This window comes from Marmota marmota, unplaced genomic scaffold, assembly GCF_001458135.2.
Source record: "Marmota marmota marmota unplaced genomic scaffold, marMar, whole genome shotgun sequence".
In the NCBI taxonomy this organism is placed as follows: Eukaryota; Metazoa; Chordata; class Mammalia; order Rodentia; family Sciuridae; genus Marmota; species Marmota marmota.
This window is the reverse complement of record NW_026000037.1, coordinates 62,132,985-62,153,012: the sequence shown is the minus strand read 5'-3', so window position 1 is coordinate 62,153,012 and position 20,028 is coordinate 62,132,985. Positions and strand designations below refer to the sequence as shown.

At 32.3% G+C, this 20,028-nt stretch overlaps 1 protein-coding gene across 2 annotated transcripts in view; it reads right to left on the bottom strand.

Moving 5' to 3' along the window:
- Nucleotides 1-15,390: 15,390 nt before the first annotated feature.
- Nucleotides 15,391-20,028, bottom strand: part of Mtx2 (metaxin 2) — a 56,524-nt gene continuing 51,886 nt past the window's right edge. The window contains exon 10 of one of the 2 annotated variants that reach the window (XM_015479348.2): nucleotides 15,391-17,656. In XM_015479348.2, the coding sequence (XP_015334834.1) occupies nucleotides 17,485-17,656 (172 nt within the window). In that variant the 3' untranslated portion in view covers nucleotides 15,391-17,484. The remainder of the gene's footprint in view (nucleotides 17,657-20,028) is intronic. The other variant, XR_007351001.1, reaches the window with a different exon arrangement.

Below are 20,028 nucleotides of genomic sequence, written 5' to 3'. Positions count from 1 at the left end.
CAGATACTGAGGAATATCCTTCTAAAAACTCCATTTGATGCCATGTGTATTGACTAGGTAGTCTTTCCACTCTGACTAGTGAACAAACTATTTCCAGCCCTTGGTGAGCTCTAAAGATTGTTCTGCTAGCTTTTCCAACAATTCTTTCCTTAGTTCCTAGTAGCTTTTCCCTATGCATGTGGTGATCAATAATCAGCTGAAGACAAGTCTTCAACAGATTCCAGAATTCTTTCTATGCAGGTGTTTTCTCTCCAGGACTCTGGCTTTGGTAATTCGCAAATCAGGAAGACTGCTGAATTATCTCTTCCCTGGGCTGTAGCCTAGAAATGCTAACAGAAGTCCAGGTAGTTGGAAGGATCCATTTGTTTCCCTTCATATAGGGATCACTGTTCTGAACTGTTGTTCCATGTGTGAAATCATTGTTTCATATATATTGTCTGGTTTCTTTAGTTTAAAGCAAGAGGATCAATCCAGTCCTTGTTACTCCTATAATGACTGGAAATGAAAGTTCTTAGATAACATTATGAAAGACAAAACTTCTCTAGAAGTCAGAGTGAAAGTGAGCTTTTCTTTATTTGTTGTTGTCAAAGAATAAAAAGCAAAGGAACAAACAAAAATAGACCCTTTCAAAAATAAGCCCTTCAGGGGCTGGTGCTGTGGCTCAGTGGTAGAGCACTTCCCTCTCATGTGTGAGACACTGGGTTTGATCCTCAGCACCACATAAAAATAAAGATATTTAAAAATACATATTATTTTTAAAAGCCCTTTAGCAATTATACTCAGTTCAAAGTAGAAAAAGTAAGATACACTGGCACTTTAGAGTAAAATATTACACACACACACACACACACACACACACAGGGGATTAAACTTTTTAAAGTAATTTACCTATCCTACTTCAAAAATCACTTAAGGGTCACAAAAATCATTTTCTGATGTAATACTAAAATACTTGATTTCTCCATTTCTGTTCCTTGATAGCAACAGCAAAAAGTCCCCCAAATTATGTGACTAGCATAAATCTACGCAGAGAATCAGAAAGGGAAAGGACTGAAATAAACAGAAAAATTGGTCTGAGCAAGCTGTACTATTTTTTTTTCCTTACATGCCCCACTTTGTATTGGTAAGACCAGATAATGAGTAGCACTTTTTCTTTGTAACAATTCATTAATCAGAGAAATGATCCTTGCTAGTGTTTAGATGTTTTACTTAATTTGGTACCTCTGGCCTGCTGCCCCACTCGTGCCAAAATTATTATTTCTCACCCAGCAGGTGATAAATAACAACTTCAGTCGTGATTAATACCATGAATCCTTCAACCTGACTAATGCAAAAAAACTTGAGACCTACAGAACAAGTGGGTGATAATTGTTGTGAGAACTGTTGAAGCTCTGCTCAGCTTGAGAGGGAAGAAATCCACAGGAAATGAGGCGTTAGCCAGCAGTCCAGCTGATCCTCCGAGGCTTCATTAAGCCCATCTCAGAGACATTGGCCATTTGAATACTAGTGCTAGGGTTTCTCACTCCCAACACTAAGTTTTAAGTATCTTCAGAGAAAAGAAACCACTAACTCACTTTTGCATACATTTAAATATTTATTAAATGGATGAATGAACAACTGAATAATAAATGAGAAAATAGAATTTTTGCCCAAGTACTAGACATTGTAATATGGGTCATTTGAGAGCTATATACAAGTTGTATCATCATTTCTCTAATAACACAATGGCACACAAATGTAGTTTTGCTAAAATTCAGCAAAATTAACATTTTCTGCTGGCAAAAAGAAAACTGTCAGCAATGGCCAGTAACTAAAGCCACATGATGCCATCAACTTGATTATTATCATTTAGCACTAGATACAAAAGCAGAGTACCTGTGGTCCTCAATTAGGCAGATGGTAAAGGGACTGGGTATTGTTTTAAAAAGAATTGCAGGATATTCCCCACCTCCTAACTGAAGAATGCTTTACATGGTACACAACACATTTTAAGTCAGAAGTCAATGGATTCACGTGGTCAACCAGTTGACTATGCCCTACAGTTTGTTTGGCAGACAAGTTTTTGGTTTTTTTATTATTATTTTAATGCCTTTAAATAGAGAGATACAATCTTCAGTAGGACAGAGCCCCCACTAATTCCTTTGATACTTTGTCTCACTCTATTCATTGCATGCCTGGATTCTGCACTATTTGTGATTTGGGGCTAAATGTCATACTAAACAATAACAAAGAAGAAAAAAGTATGAGAATAACTTGTATAGAGGCATGTTTCTATATCCAGGCATTTTCATAAATCACAAATGAAGCACCAATTTCTTCAGTTAAAAAATATTTACTTGTACCTTTATCTAAAGCAACGCCTGACATGGTGTCAAGATCACTTGAAAATTAAACAGAGATAGAAGCAATATGGAAACACAGAAGGGGGAGATGTAACCCAGCCTGAATTTCAGAACAACTCTTAAGAATTCTCTTAACCAAAATCCAAAGTGGGGGAGGGGGAGAATAAAACAGAACCATCTTTCCTCATTAACCAAATATCTCATAATTCTTAATAAAAAGTGAGTAACCTTTAATCAAAATTCTAGGCTACTGATTTATCACTGATTTGCTCCTTAAATTAGGAGGAAATGGAGATTCTGAATAAATTCACAACCAAAAAATAAATAGAATTGGCAGTCAAAAACCTACTCTTCTCCCAAGCCACTGACTTTTGAAGGATAAGCCCTACCTTATATGTTTCAGAGACTAACAAAGAGGAGGTGTCACACAATTTATTTCTTTAAATTGACTTTATTAGGGTACAAGTCACACATAATAAAGTGTGGTTTGATGAGTTTGACAAATGTATACATTTAAAAAACAACATCAAAATCAAAATACAGAATTTTTTCATTATCCCAAAAAGTGCCCCTCTTTATTCAACCAAAAAAACAAACAACAACAAAAAAAAAACAAACCTGACCCCAGGCAGCTATTGATTTGCTGTCACTATAGATTAACTTTGCCTGTTCTAAAATTTCACATATATGTAGAGTATATACTTTCATGTTTGGCCTCTTACCCTTACCATATGTAATGGTTTTGAGATTCACACAGCTTACTGCAAATAATAGTTCATTCTTTTTCCTCCTTCTTCTATTGTTTAAATTTACCATCACTTATCTATTCACTCATAGATTGACTTTTGAATTTGTTTTTTCAAATTTGGGGCTCTTATGAATTATGCTGCTACCAACATTCAGGTATAAATCTGTGCAGGGACATGATTTCATTCCTTTAAGGCAAATACTTAAGAGTGGAATCTATTATGTAGTAAATGTGTACTTAAGAAACTGTCAGTTTTCCAATGTGCTTGCACCAATTTATGCTTCCACTAGCAGTATATGTGAACCTCAATTGTTCCATGTCCTTGTCAACACTTGATATTGCCAAACTTTTCAATTTTAGCCATTTTACCAAATGTGTGCTGGCATCTCATTGTGGTTCTATATTTCCCTGATAAATAATGACATTAATTTTCAAGTACTTATTGGCTATTCATATATTTTCTTTTGTATAATGTCTTGTAAGATTTTTGCTTACTTTTTAAACCTGGTTTGTCTTTTTATTAAGTTCTAAGACTTCTTTGTTGTTCTGTAGAAAGACCAAAATCAGATACACTACTGCAAAGATTTTATTCTTCTTTGTGGTCTCTTCATTTTATAGCATGTCTTTGGAAGAGCAGAAGTTTTTTAAGTTCAATTTTTCAATATTTTTTCATAAATGTTTTCTGTGTTCTAGCTAGAAAATCTTTGCCAACTCTAAGATCACAAAGTTTTAATCTTTACAATTAGATCTACAATATATTTTTAGTAAATTATTTTGTGTATGTTTGAGAAAAGGGTTGGAGTTTTTATTTTCTATAGTGCTAACAAGTTGTTCCAGAAACATCTTTATTTATCTCCCTCCTCTACAACTGCTCCTTGAATTACATAGGTTATACTGATTCTCTCTAATGTATGTTTTCTATGTTATTTGGGGTTTCTCTATTGCTTGTACACTTGCCATGTTTTTTATTTCCATTTTTTTACTACTTCCTTCATAGTACTTTAGAATTGTCCCTTTTCTAGATTCTAAAAGTAGAAACTGAGATCTTGATGGTAGGCTTCTTGTTATTTTCTAATATGAACATGGAAAGCTATACTTTTCCCTCCAGGTACTCCCCTTGGTTGAATTCCACAAACTTGAATATATACATTTTCATTATTACTAGTTTGAAATCCTTTGTCATCTCATCTTTGAACTTGGGCTATTTTTGAAGTGTGCTATTTAATTCTTGAATATTTAAGGATTTTCCATAACCTAAATCCACTTAGTAACTATTTGTAGAATACCTACTGTATGCTCAGCAAGTAAGCTCCTAGAGATAAGAGGCAGTGAATTAATCAGCATTACTTTATCCAGAGTACTTACTTTGCACAATCCCTGACAAACTAACATTATTTATTGAATGAATGAATGAATTAGAACTTTGAAAGATATAAACAGGAACTTGATTAGAACTTAACTCTCAAAAGTTATTAGTCTGGAGATGAAATAAGAAGGTGATACTGAGAAATAAAGACTACATGAATACTTGCATTTGTTAAAGTAATTCTTCTTGTGCTGTCCAGTGAGAAATTCAGCATTTCTAATTCTTCAAAGGAACAGATAGGGAAGCATAATCAATTGGAAGTAACTTTTAATATTATAAAGTCTAATGATATATTGAATCTATCTGAATAATGTATTGTTATCATTATACATGATAGTGTTATATCAAGGAATATTCCATAGACTAATTTCGTAAGACTAATTTTTTCAACTATTTATTATGATAAACACCTAGACAGAGCATAAGCTTTCTCATTTAAAAGTCCAGACATTTTAGAAATTCACTAATTACCTTAATTTCATTATTAGCTTTTCCTTTTCACTTTGGGATTCCATGTACACTCAACAGATTCTTTTGTTTTTCTTTATAATATTTTCACCTTGCTTTCAGTTTCTCCATCTGTTGTACAGTTTTTCAATAGTATCTTAAATATCCTTAAATAAATGCTTGTTCCAAAAGAAAAAAAAAAAGTAAACAAATCAAGAATTCAAATTAAATATGTAAAACAAACATCTAAAAATAGCAATATCCTTTAGTATTTTATTTTTAATTATCTTTGGTTTTACAAGGTCAAATCTTACACTTATGAAAGTGTACTGCACTAAACTTGGTAAGCCAACATTTCTGATTTAAAGAAAAAGATCATTACAATATTCTACTAATATTGTAATTAGCCTGAGTTATATATATATATATATATATATATTTTTTTTTACATATTATTATTTTAAACTTCTTTTCTTAAATTTAATTTTAAACCCTAGACAGTAAAAAAGGAACCAATCCTCCAGAAACAACATTGTGCCTACCAGGAATGGTACTTATTTGAATATATGACTAAACCAAAATAAAATAATTACATGTTCAACATTAATAAAATACATTTTTTTGGGAACAGAGACTTAAGTATTCTCTTTCCTCAAAAACATGTACATTTCAACTCAATGATCACTGAAACTTCAGATATTAAATAATTGGGTGTGAAAACCAGAAAAGTACCCAAGTACTATCTAATACATAAAGTTTGGGACATTGATCTCAATAGTCAGATTAAATTAATCCACCATCTAAGTTAATACTTTAGTAGTCTGACATGGTTAGTAAAGTTTTCAAAATATTTAGTAAATGCAATGGGTTTGTGGGTTTATTCCCTTCTTTGTATTTTAAGGTCTTGTCTTTGGCTATCCCTCACTAATGAGGGGAACAGGATTCTGGAAAGAGAAACATTGTTTCTCAAATTCAAATCAATATTCTTCTTCCAGTTCACCTTAATCAGAAAGTAGGTGAAGATAAAATGAACCCTACATATTTTCAGTACTTAAATAAGATGTAATTAAATCAACAATGTCTTAGAATTTTATAAAGAAATATTAATGATTATGGTGGAACATGAATCTAACCTTTTAACAAGATTTATCAATAAACTGGTACTAAAACTTGTCATTCTAATCACAATTTATTTTAGTAAGAACCACCCCCCAAAGCATTATAATATCCTAGAATAGCTTTTCATTTATTTGTTCTTTTTAGACATACATGACAGCAGGATGTATTTTGACATATTATACAATACATGGAATGGAACATACTCTAATTAGGATCCCATTCTTGTGGTTGAATATGATTTAGTCGTATATTCATATATGAACATAGTAAAGTTATGACTGATTCATTCTACTGTCTTTCCTATGCCCATACCTGCTCCCTTCCCTTCATTCCCCCTTGTATAATCCAATAAACTTCCATTCTTCTCTCCTCCTTATTGTGTGTTAGCATCTACATATCAAAGAGAATATTTGGCCTTTGGTTTTTCTGGAATTGGCTTATTTCACCAAGCATGACAGTCTCCAGTTCTATCCTTTTACTGGCACATGCCTCAGTTTCATTCTCTAGAATAGCTTTTGATTCACTGAGAAATTTTTTAAATTCTTGATGTAATTTCACTACTAATTATACTGTACTGAATTATAATGATTTGAAATGATAGTTCATATAACAAGAAATACTGTAACTTTGGGGAGTTGCTGGGAATTAAACCCAGAGGCACTTTATCCTGAGCTATATGTCTGATCTTTTAAGTTGCTTAAGGTCTCCCAACTTAGCAATTTAGTTAGGGTCTTGCTAAATTGCTGACCTCAAATTTACATTCCTCCAGCCTCTGCCTCTTGAGTTACTGGGATTATAGTTGTGCATCTCCAGCTAGGAAGTACTAAAAATTTTTCATAATAACTGAACTTACAGCAACATTTCTGAACAAAATTTCAACTTGGAATTTAGCATGACAAATATGTAATTTCTAACCAATGAATTCATAAAATAGTATTGGGATTAACTGGCAAATCACTACATATATAAGTAAACAAACATACAAATACAAATAATGAAGCAAAATCCTTAGCTCCCTCATTTTTTTTCCCTCAAAATAAGTGTCAGACCAAGACAAGCACACAAATCAGAAAGCCATATGGAAAAGACTGATTATGTTAGTCAGTTTTTCATCACTGTGACAAAATACCTGAGATAATCAACTTAAATGAAGGAAAGATTTATTTTGACTTATGATTTCAGAGGATTTAGTCCATGGTCAGAAGGTTGTTGTTTTGGAAACTGTGGCAAGGAAGAACATTGTGTGTGTGGTGCGGGGGATGAGGAGCACATGCTTACTTCATGGTGGCTGAGAAGGAAAAGAGAAGAGGAACTCAGGGTTTCCATATCCCCTTCAAGGGCATACTTCCAAAAATCTAACTTCCACTATGTCCCAAGTCCCAAAGGTCCCACCCCCCCACCCCCAATAGTCCCATCAGCTATGGACCAAACCTTAACACAGATATAACTCAATTCATTAAAAACATTTAAGTTTATTTCTAGAAAAAATAAAGTGCATGTATGTGTATGAGGAGGGTGAGGCAGGGGAACACCTGAATGGATTAGAGAAAACAGTACTGATAGATCGCACAGGGCAAGAAGAGTGTTCCCACCAGTGAGACTCAAAAACCTCATAATTGATAGAGTGTTAAAATATTTAGAAGGGTCTTGTCTTAGAAAATAATTAGCCCTAGACTACACATGATTATATTACCACATGTAGATTTATTACAAATCTTAATAATAAGATACAAAAGGTCAAAATAATTTCTAGAAATTTAACAATATCTGAAAACAAAGCTCAAGAATATTCTCAGAAATAGAAAAATATATAGTCCATTAAAAGAAAAAAAAAATCACAGCATCTAGCATTAGATTTTTTAAAATGCCAGATGTGCAAAGAAGCAGAAAAATACAATTTACAGGAAAGAGAAAAATCGTAAATAGAAACCAACCCCAAACCAACACAAATGTTACAAAAATACAACCGAGAACAGACACAAAGAAATTATCATTGTAGTTCTAACTACATCTGAATATTTAAAACATAAGAGGACGGGGCTGGGGATGTGGCTCAAGCGGTAGCGCGCTCGCCTGGCATGCGTGCGGCCCGGGTTCAATCCTCAGCACCACATACAAACCAAGATGTTGTGTCCGCCGAGAACTAAAATAAATAAATATTAAAAAAAAATAATAATAAAAAAAAAATAAAACATAAGAGGAAAGATAAAGCAAGTTGGACTTAAGTTATTCGGAAAAAAAAATCAAACTTCTGGATATAAAAAGTATAATAAATGAGATGAAGAATACAGTAAATGGGATCAATGACAGAAAAGATACTGCAGAAGATACGTGAATGTGGAGGCACAGAAAAGAAGCTCTGCAAAATGACGAAGAATCCTAAAAAAAATTTAAAAGCTTATTCTAAATTTTACATGGAAGTACAAAAAGCCAACTTCAGCTTATACAGGTAAAGAATAAGATGGGGATTGTTTGATATCACAACTTGTTAGAAACTATAAGAATTAAGAGAATCTGATTTTGATGCAAAATAAGATAGCCAATGTGATAGGCCAAGGTAATCAGACAACTAAGAAACAATCATCTAAATATGGCAACTGACAAATATGAACTGGGACTGCACACCAGCAGGAAAAGGTACAAACAGCTAATAAACAGTACTAGGGAAATTATCCATTTAAGCAAAGAATAAAATTAAGTAACTACCTTACATTAAGTTAAAGAAAGGCATTCCATATCCAATAGACATGTGGATGAGCCCTTTGTCCCTCAGCACATTTGCAATCTCCTTGAACATCCACTTCTCTGAGTTTGATCCTGTGGAATTACTTTTACATCTCAGTCTTTTAAGCGTACCCAGCGCTATTTCTTTATTATAAAAATTTTCCTAAGAATCAAAAATTTCAAATTTTTCTGTGACCAAGACTTTGTTAATAATCTCTCCCAGATTGTTTTCCAAGTACTATAAGTTCACAATTTTTCAAAAACATGAATACATTACTCACATTGATAACTACTATACATGAAAGCAAAACTGCATTCAAAATGTACCTCTTAATGAGGTATGTAAATCTGTTTTTCCAACTAATTTGTTTGTTATCTAACAATCAGGACTCTGCTCTAAGTAGACAGGATTCAGCCTCAATTTCTATTTTTATTTTTCTAGGCAAAAACATTATGAAATTTTGCATGAATATGTAGATAAAGAGGTACATTATAGCAAAGACCTTCAGTTATTTTTTAAACTTCTTCAAAGTAATATCTCCGAAATCAGGAGATCTGAAATAAAGATTGCAAAAATCTGGGCTGGGGGCTCAGTGGCAGAGTGCTTGCCTAGCATGGGTAGGGCACTGGGTTCGATCCTCAGCACGATAAAAAACAAATAAATCAAAAATAAAGGTTAAATTATTAAAAAACATTGCAAAATTTATTTTTAAAAACATATATTCCATGCAGATTAAGAACTTTAAGATGGAAGGCAAAACTTTCACAAAAAATATTGGGAGTAGCTTTATAACTCCGGGAGTGATGAATATAGTGGATTAAATGTCCAACATCCATTGTCTCAACATTTTAGGGCACCTTCTTCTCCTGTAGAAGCTGGAAAGTTAAAACCTGCATTTTTCAGACTTCTTTACAAAAAGGGTTCTGTATGTTACTTAGGTTCAGTTCTCAGTCAGATAAATGTGTGAAAGATGTGAAAAGCAAAAATGAAGTAGAGGGTATAATTCTACCACTTCTATGGAAAGCATTATCATACAGGCTTTGATGTTTGGTTTGGTGTTTTTCTCCTATAGCAGTATCAGCAGGATCACTAGCTTTGTTGCTGGTGATACGTTTCAGTGGTAAAGTTCCTGCATGGTGTGCATGAGGTCTCAGACATGACAATTACAATAACAATGGGGGCAGGAAGATGAAGAGAGAAAGAAAGGAAGGAAAGAAGGAAGGAAGAAAGGAAGGAAGGAAGGCAGGCAGGCAGGCAGGCACGCACACACATAGAAAGGCCTTTTCTAGTTCCACAAAAACCAAACTGGTTCCCAAGATTTTGTCTACCTGATAGGTTAAAGATGAATGAGCCATAGAGCTTTAAGGTCACTTCCAATGGAAGCCAATAAGGCCTTCTTCTTTAGAGTTCCATCAGTGACTTACACATGAGGACTGGGAAGAATGTCTTAAAACACAAAAAGCTCAAATCTTAAGGAAAAAGATCAATTACTACTTTGATTATATCAAAAGTAAGAACTTCTGGACATCCAAAGACACCATTAAAGGGAGTAAAAAGAGAAACCACAAACTAGGAAAAGATATCAGTAATACTTACAACCAACTAGGAATATCTATAATACAAATGTGACTTCCAGAAACCACCAAGAATTGACAAATAATCCAGCAGAAAAATAGGCAAGGCCATTATGAACAGCTATTCCCTCCATAACCTCCCCAACACACAGAAGGAAGGATGATATAGCCAATAAAAATATAATCATCTCAACAGTAGTATAGAAAACACAAATTAAAAACACATTCAAAAATTTTTATATCATTCCAAACGTTGGCAAAGGAGTGAATAAATTTAAGTATAGAAATTGGCAAACATACAAGAAAACAATCTGGAATTACCTACTAATGTGAAATACACATACATTTTATAACCCAGTAATTACATACAACCCTGGCACATTTGTACCAGGAGATATGCACAGGATTATTCATAAGCAGCTATGTTTATATTAGCAAAACTCCAGGCACAACCCAAAAGTTCACCAACAAAAGAACACAAAAACAAAGTATACATTTGCACATAAAAGATTACTATGTAACATGGAAAGTTAACCATCACTAAGTTCAGTAAAATGGATGAAATTCAAACCTCAAAACTGTGTGAAAAAAAAAAAAAGCTAAACACAGAATATCTTTAGAGTAATCCCATTTACATAAAGATCAAACACAAAAAAAATTAAATCATGGGAATGATTAACAAAATTCAGGATAATATCAACTTCCAGGATGGAAGGAGGGAATTAGGTGAAATGATTAAGTATCAGATAAGTCTTGTAAGATACCAGTAATATTCTTTTTCCCCCCTTAGGTATGACTATGGTGTATGTAATAGCAAAATATTAGGGAAAAGGAACATGTTTGCATATTACATTTCCATAAGAAAACATGAACTGACATGAAATACTTATTATGGGGGTATAGATTGCCTTTGAGCTGGTAATTGCTGAAATAAGGTTAATAATGGAAGTTCTTTTTATTACTTTCTCAACTTTTGTGCATGCTTAAAATTGGGCATAATAAAACCTATTTTAAAAAATTTAGCACCTTTAATTCTAAGTGAGCCTTTTGTTAATTTCAAGAATAAAAAGCAACCTAGATTTCCAACTTCTCTTTAGACTGCAGAAAATCTAAAGAACATTGATTCTACCCTTAACAATGACCACAAACATCAGATGATATGCAAATTCATTCAGGTTCTTAAACCCATCAGAGAGCAGAGGCCACAGGGACAACTAATTAAAATCCAAGGGGAGAAGGGACACAAACACTTGTTTATGTGAAACAGATACTACAGGACAATGGTAAGAAGAACAAAGTTAAAATTTTTAACTAAATACTAGAGGCTGATTGTGGGCTAACAAGAGACTATAAAAACTCTGGAGGCCCCAGACACCGAGAGAATCTATATTCATTCATAGGTTCTTCCAGGAACCTCACAAGAAGTTCATTCAAAAAAAGAAAAAAAATTAGAGACACAGTACGAAACCTGGGAAAGTATCCCTTGTGGTCCCTTGGATAAAAGAATATTAATAGCTGCAGTTTTTCTCCTATATCTTTCACATGGAATAAAAGGTGCCAAGGAAAATCAATGGGATAGCCATATGCAAGAAAAATACCTGAACTCTTACAACATACCATACATTGAAATTAACTCAAAATGAATCACAGATCTAAATATAAAAGCCAAAATAATAAATCTTCTAGTAGACACATTTAAGAAAATCTTTGTGACACTGGATTAGGCAAAGATTTCTTAGATATGACAACAAAAACGTAATCCAAAAAAGAAAAATTATAAACTGGACTTCATCAAAATGGAAAACCTCCGCTGCTCCCAAGACATCACTGAAAAAAATGTAAAATAAGAAAAAGAATAGGAATAAAGCAGTAGAGATACTCCTCAACTAACAATGGGTTACATCCTGATAAGCTCATTATAAACTGAAAACAGAATATGTATAGTTTAACCACATAGCACAGCACAGAGTACTGGTTTACCCTTATGACCACATGGCTAACTGGGAACTGCTACCGCCTAGTACCGTAAGATTATCATACTATGTATCAACAGCCCAGGAAAAGATCAAAATTCAAAATTATGGTTTCTACTGAATGCATATCACTTTCTCGAACCATTATAAAGTCAAAAAAATCCTAAGCTGAGCCTATAAGTTGGGGACTTCTGTCTGTATATATTATTAGAACATAAGCTATAATTAAAGATACATATTGTAAATCTAGGCCACTATTAAAAAAAATTTTTTTAAAGATATAAATAGCCAGGTGTGGTGGTATGCACAAATAGTACCAGTCACTCAAGAAGCTGGGGCAGGAAAACGGGAGTTTAAGATCCACCTAAGCAATATAACAAGATCCTATCTCAAAAAAAAAAAAGAAAAGGTTTTAAATAGCAAATAATGGAGACAAACTGGACAAAATGGCTCATCAAAAACACTCAATCCAAAATAAAAAAGGATTAAAAGAAACAAGGAATAAGAGAAACAAATAGGAAACATCTGGCAAGATGATGTATTTTAATCCCTCTAGATCAATAATTACATTAAATGTCAACACCCTTTGGATACAAATTAAAAGACAGATTGTCAGATAACCTAAGACTCAATTATAGGCTGTTTATAAAAAATATCCTTTTTAAATTAAAGAATTTAAGCAGGCTAAAAGGAAATTAGCAAAAATATATAAATCTTGCAACTATTAATCTAAAGAAACCTAAAAGAGCTATATCAAACAAATAACTAAATTAAGTGGAATAGATATTAGTATCATAAAAATGACTCTAGAACAAGAAATACTGTAAGGTACAAAGAAGGACAGTACATATCAATAAAGGGATCAATTTTTCAAGAATAAAGAATAATCCTAATGTGTATGCATCTAACACAAGATTTTCAAAATGCATGAAACAAATTGATAGAAATGACAGGATAAAAAGAAGGCACACACTAATACTCCCAGCAATGAAGAGCAGGAGAAAGAAAATCAATAAAAATATACAAGACCTACACAGCACTATCAACCAACTTGACCAACTTAACATTTATAACATATTCTACCTAACAATAGCAGAATACACATTTCCTTTCAAATTGCACACAGAATATTCACCAAGAAATCACATTCTACACTATAATTAAAACCTTAACAAACTTAAAAGAAATGAAATTATAAAAACTTTATTTCCAGAACATAACAAAACTAAATTAGAAATCAATAACAGAACTATAAGTGGGAAATTCTTAAATATTTTCAAATTAAATACATTTAAAACTAATCCATGAATCAAAGAAGAAATTACAAGGCAAATTAGAAAATATTTTAATTGAATAAAGATAAAAGTACAATATATCAAGATTACCTACAAGTAGTTATTAGAGAGACAGTTACAATATTAAATGCCTATATTAGAAAAGAAAGTCTTAAATTAATCCACATTAATATACTACAAAACATAGTGCAAGTTAAACCCAAAGCAGGTAGAAGGAAAGAAAGAATGAAACAAACCAAGAAGAAACTGAGAACAAGAAAACTACAGAGAAAAATTAATGAAACTAGAAACTGGGTTTTTGGAGCTAGACTGACAAAATTTACAAACATGAAGAAAGAAAGAAGGGACATCACCACAGATGACAGACACATTAAAAGGAATGCCAAGAACAACTATATGCCTATAAATCTGACAACTTCCCTGAAAGGCAAAAGTCAAAGCTCACCCAAGAAGAAGTGATGACCTGAATAATCCTAAATCTATTAAAGAAATTAACATTTAAGTTTAAAATCTTCCAACAAAGAAACCTCCAGGGCCAGATAGTTATATAGGTAAATTCTATCTAACATTTAAGAAAAAAATAATACTAAATCTGAATTCTTCCCAAATACAGAAGCAACACTTCCCAATTTCATTCAAGAAGGCAATATTAATCTGGACAAATGCATTATAACAGAATTAGAAACCAAGATCTCTCATACCTAGGACATAAAAGTCCTTAACAATAGGAAATCAAATCTAAGAATAGAAAATAGGATAATACATCATGATTAAATGGGATTTATCCTAGGAAACCAAAGCTGATTCAGCATTTGAAAATCAACTAATTAACTTTTTACTTCAACAGACTAAATTTTTAAAAAAATCTCAATAAATGAAGAAAAAGCCTTCATTAAAATATACCACCCATTCTTGACATTAAAAAACAAAGCAAAACTCTCAGCAAATCAGGAACAGAAGGAAATATCCTCAGCCTTATAAAGAGCATCTACCAAAACCTAACTTTGCACTTACATGGTGAAAGACTGGATATTTTCCCCTCTAAGATCACTAAAAGAAGGATTTCCACTCTCATGAATCTATTTAACCCAAGTAACAGTACAATAATGAAAAATAAAGATGAAATAATAAAAGGAATACAGATTGGAAAGGATGAAATAAATCTATTTCTAGTCACAGAAAACAGAACTGTCCAAGTAAAAAATCACAGAGAATCTATTCTAGTCATATCACAAATTCAATAACTAACTGGGCACTGTGGCACCTGCCTATAATCTCAGTGGCTCAAGAGGCTGAGGCTGAAGAACTGCAAGTTCAAAGCCTCAGCAACTTAGCAAGGTCCTAAGCAACTCAGTGAGACCTGTCTCTAAATAAAATATGTAAAAGGATAAAAGGGCTAGGGTGTAGATGAGTAGTTAAGCATACCTGGCTTCAATCGCTGGCACAATAAATAAATAAATAACTACCACAAAAAAAATTTTTTTAAAACATACAAATTTTATCCCAATTCTTAGGAATTTAAAAATAGATTAGGAAAATATATAAGTCTACTTATAATCAAACTTTTTCATATTTTCTTTTATTGAAGGCTTAATAAAATTTACAAATTATTTTACATTTGTAGACATCAATGGATATAATGTACCACAAACAGTTGAACAAGAAGCAATGGTCAATACTATTTTGTTTTTTGTTTTTGCCATACTGGAGATCAAACACAGGTCTTCATGAATGCTAGGCCAGGGCTCTACCACTAAGCTATATACTCTAGATCCATAATACTTCAAAACAAGAAATTATATTAAGTTCAAAAAATTTTTATTGTAAATTTTGTAGAATGTAGTATTTGATATGCCTTCCTATAATAGTCACATCATTAAATGACAACAATACATAAGAGTAAAAAAAAAAAATACTTAGTATGTTCATCAAGAAAGCATTAACACAGTCAATTTCTCAGATTGACATCCTTTATCATTTACATTTTTATTGGATTTAGCATACCTAATGAAATAATATACTATAGCTACTCATCTAATAAACAATTAGAAAGTAACAAAGTAATAAGCTGACTTCCAAAGGATTTCATAGAAAATAAAATTATTTTCAGCTTAATAATACATACCATCATGTAATCAAATGTGATACTGTACACCATCTGTGTTAATTTCAAGTTTCTCATGTATAAAAGTATTATTCTGAAAAACTACTTATGATTTAAATTTTTATTTACATAGGATACATGCTACTTATCTTGAAATTCACAACATATATACAAGTACTTTGAGAGTAAAAAACATTTAACTCTTGTCCCACAGTGGCTTTTCAATGATAATTTTTAGCTATTATGATTTGGCTTTATAGACTCAGATTTAAAAGATGAAGGATTTAAAGAATAAATGCAAGAAACTGAATCATCAAAATAGGACATACAATTTTCTACTTTCTAATGCATTTGATTTTGACAGTGATTCCTCAACACTAGGAAAAAATAAGCCCTCTCTGAGTGATCCACATATATTAAATATAAATACCTTATCTTAGAATAAGTAGCCAATGTTTACCAATGTTCCTCATATTACAATAAGAATACAGCCAAGTGTAATCATTAAGATTAAAATATCACAACCCCTGGTGATATGGTATCATTATGCAAAAAAATCAAAAAGAAAAAAAATTAAACTCGGCAAACTAAGGTATAATATTTATCCAATTAAATAAATGTGATTGCAATAGTAAAAGAAATGCATTATATGCAAACCATCTAAACAAAGACCAGTTATAAAAATTGCAAAAACACAGGTAACAAGGGACTTTTTAATTTTAATATTACACATTACAAAATTATTCCAGAAAAGCTAGTGATAGCACTATAGTTCACAGAGTACTCAAAGTTTATGTGGGGTTTTGACAAGAAGAACCTAATATATCCTTTATATCGTATAAATCTATAATCTTAAGAGGAAAAAAAAGGCAAAGGAAGCCAATTGATATCAGATTGCCTGGGTTTGAATTCCAACTCTACCATTTACAAACTATATCCTTGGGGCAAGGTATTATCCTGTCTGTGTCTCCACTTCCTTATTTGTAAACTGGGGACAACCATGATAGCATTTTTGTAAGGGTTAAATCAGTCAAAAATCCCTGGTACATAAAGAAGAAAATATGAAAGTACCACTATTTAGACATTTTTAACAAAATTTTTAAATCTTTATGGCATCACTGGTTTTATCAAAAACAAAATATTAGAAAATTTGAGACAAGCACAACATATAATTCTTAATGTCTATATATAAATCCTCACCAATACTTCTGTGAAAACTATCCTTCCTTTTCCAAAAAAGAAATAAAAGAGCATTATTAAAATATTCTTGTCTCAAAAGAAATAAGGTCCTTCAACCATTCTTTTATCAAATTAAGTCATAGCTGCTCTGATGAAATGTTCTTCAATTCAATTTAGATGTGAAGAACATTTTTCACATGACCAGTTTCATCATCATGTATCTAGTGAAGTAATCTCAAGAGTATGTAACACCAAATACTTGCTGTAGAAAAGACACTGTTTATTCCACATATATAAAGCCCAGTGAACAACTTCAGAAAGATCAAAGGAAAGTAAATATAACAACTGTACAGTTGTTTAAGCTTTATTTTTATATGTTTATAAGGGAACAAAAACTTCAAGATGTAGAGTACAATATGTCAAATGAAATAGTTCAATAACAGTACACAAATAACAGTACAAAGAACATGTACAGGATACATTATATAATTTGTTTTGAGGTTTCAAAAAATTGGTTTTGGTTTAAAATTCTGATATCAATATCTATTATATCTATCAAGTAACACATATTTCAAAAATCAGATCTTTAAAGAAATAATAACTAACATATCTCTAAGACAACCTGCCTTTACCACGATCTTCAAAATAGTGCTGTTCAATTCTTCTACAGAAAGCCAGGAGGTTGCTATAGTTTTTGACCTTCTCAGACAGTTCATCATTGGTCAACTGTGTGGTTAGAATGGTATATAGATGACCAAATACCAGTGCATCGAGTTCAGTAGGCCTAAAACAAAGGTAAAAATGAGAGTAATATGAGTGACACTACCATATATTATTTCTAAAAACATTTTATTCATCAATTTAAAAGAAAAATGTAGTGGTGGTGCATGCCTATAATCCCAGTGGCTGGAGAGGCTAAGATAGGAGGATCACAAGTTCAAAGCCAGCCTCAGCAATTTGGCAATGCCCTAAGCAACTAAGCTAGACCCTGTCTCAAAATTAAAAAATAATAATAAAAGGGATTGGGGATGTGGCTCAGTTGTTAAGTACCCCTGGGTTCAATTCCTGATAACAAAAAAGAAAAAAGAAGAAGAAGAAATGTAAAGAATCCTATGAATTGATAGAATTTATTTCATTTTAACTTAAAGTTTCTGTTAGACTTTAAACTATGATTTGTGAATTATATGATTTGCTTTTTCAAGTAGTATTACTTAAATGAGTTAAAAATATATAGATATAATAGATCAATTTTATTCATTATGTTAGTCACCATATACATACAGTAGATCATATATTCAGAAAATGCTAGGTATTAATTGCTGGTGGAACTACAAATTGGTGCAACCAATCTGGAAAGCAGTATGGAGATTCCTTGAAACTTGGATGGAACCATCATTTGACCCAGTATCTTACTCTTAGGCTGATACCCAAAGGACTTAAACTCAGCATATTACAGTGACACAGGCACATCAATGTTTATAGCAGCTCAATTCACAATAGCTAAACTGAAGAACTAACCTAAATGCCCTTCTACAGATGAATGGATAAGAATGGTGGTATATATACACAATGGAATATTACTCAGCATTAAAAGAGAATAAAATTATGGCATTTTCAGGTAAATGGATGGAGTTGGAGAATATCATGCTAAGTGAAGTAAGCCAATCCCAAAAAACCAAAGGCTGAATATTCTCTATGATATATGTATGGATGCTGATCCATAATGGGAGGGAGGGGATAGTAAAAATGGAAGAACTTTAGATAGGACAAAGGGGAAGGAGAAGTGAGAAGCGGGTATAGAGGCAGGAAAGATGGTGGAATGAGATGGACATCATTACCCTAGGTACATGTATGGCTGTACATATGATGCGATGCTACATCATGAACAACCAGAAAAATGAAAAGTTGTGCTGCAATTATGTATGATGAATCAAAATACATTCTGTCATATATACCTAAGTAGAATAAATTTATTAATTAATTAAAAAAAGAAAATGCCAGATATTAGAGATTATTTTTAAAAGAGAGAGATACTCTAAAACATGGACAAAAAACATAAAATTATTACAACATAATTTTTAAATGTTTTAATAGATTTAAAGACAAAAAGGCTACGGATATAGCTCAATTAGTAGAGTGCTTGTCTTGCATGCACAAGGCCCTGGGTTCAATCCCAGCACTACCCCTCCCCCCCAAAAAAAGGATTTATAAACATTTCCACTATGGTGATGAGGGAAAAAAATAGTGATACCTAATTACCCAACCAAGTATCAGCAACATGATATAACTTTAATTATTCTGCTTTTAAAGCAATTTGGATTTTTGAAGGTAACAATCATAAGGTCTAAACATAAACTATTCTAGTTTTCTTTCTCTTTAATCATACATTACAACAAAATAAAATTTACTCCAGAATAAATGTTATATAAATGGAGCATCACCAAGCTATACTATATTAAAATAATTACTAATGCAATATTATTAAAAGGAAAAAATGCCATAATAAATATTCCATTTTTAATACACTTTCATTAAAATGGCAAACTACCTACTCTAAGTATACAAGGCTAGATGACCTGGTCCCTGCCCACCTCTTTGGCGTCATCTACCATTATCAACAACGTAATCAAAACTGGCTTTTCCGTTTTTTTTTTTTTTTTTTATTAACACTCATGCCAATCTTGGGGACTTGACACAAACTATGCCTACTGCCTGGAATATTCTTCCTCTGACTTCACATTATTGGATCCTTGTTTTTCAGAATAACACTCAAATGTCACACTTTAAAGCCTCCCCTGACCACTCAAACTAGATACACAGTTACTTGCTGTGATGTGATCTTCTAATTCTCCAAGTAGCATTTAATACAATCCAATATTTATTGTGTATTGTACATCTCCTCTAACAGAATATAGGTTCTATGAGAGGAAGGACCTTGTCCACTTCTTTCCTGCTGTATTCCCAATACTCTGAACAATGCCTGGAACAAAGCAGGTTCTCAACATGGACTGATGCACTTCTCATACCACACTACAACTTCATTTGCTTAACTGCTTCCCTTACCACACTCCAAGTTCTTCAAAGAGAGACAACATTGCACATATTTTTATAGCCCCACTTGTAGCACAATATCTAAGAATCTGAACCAGTATTTGT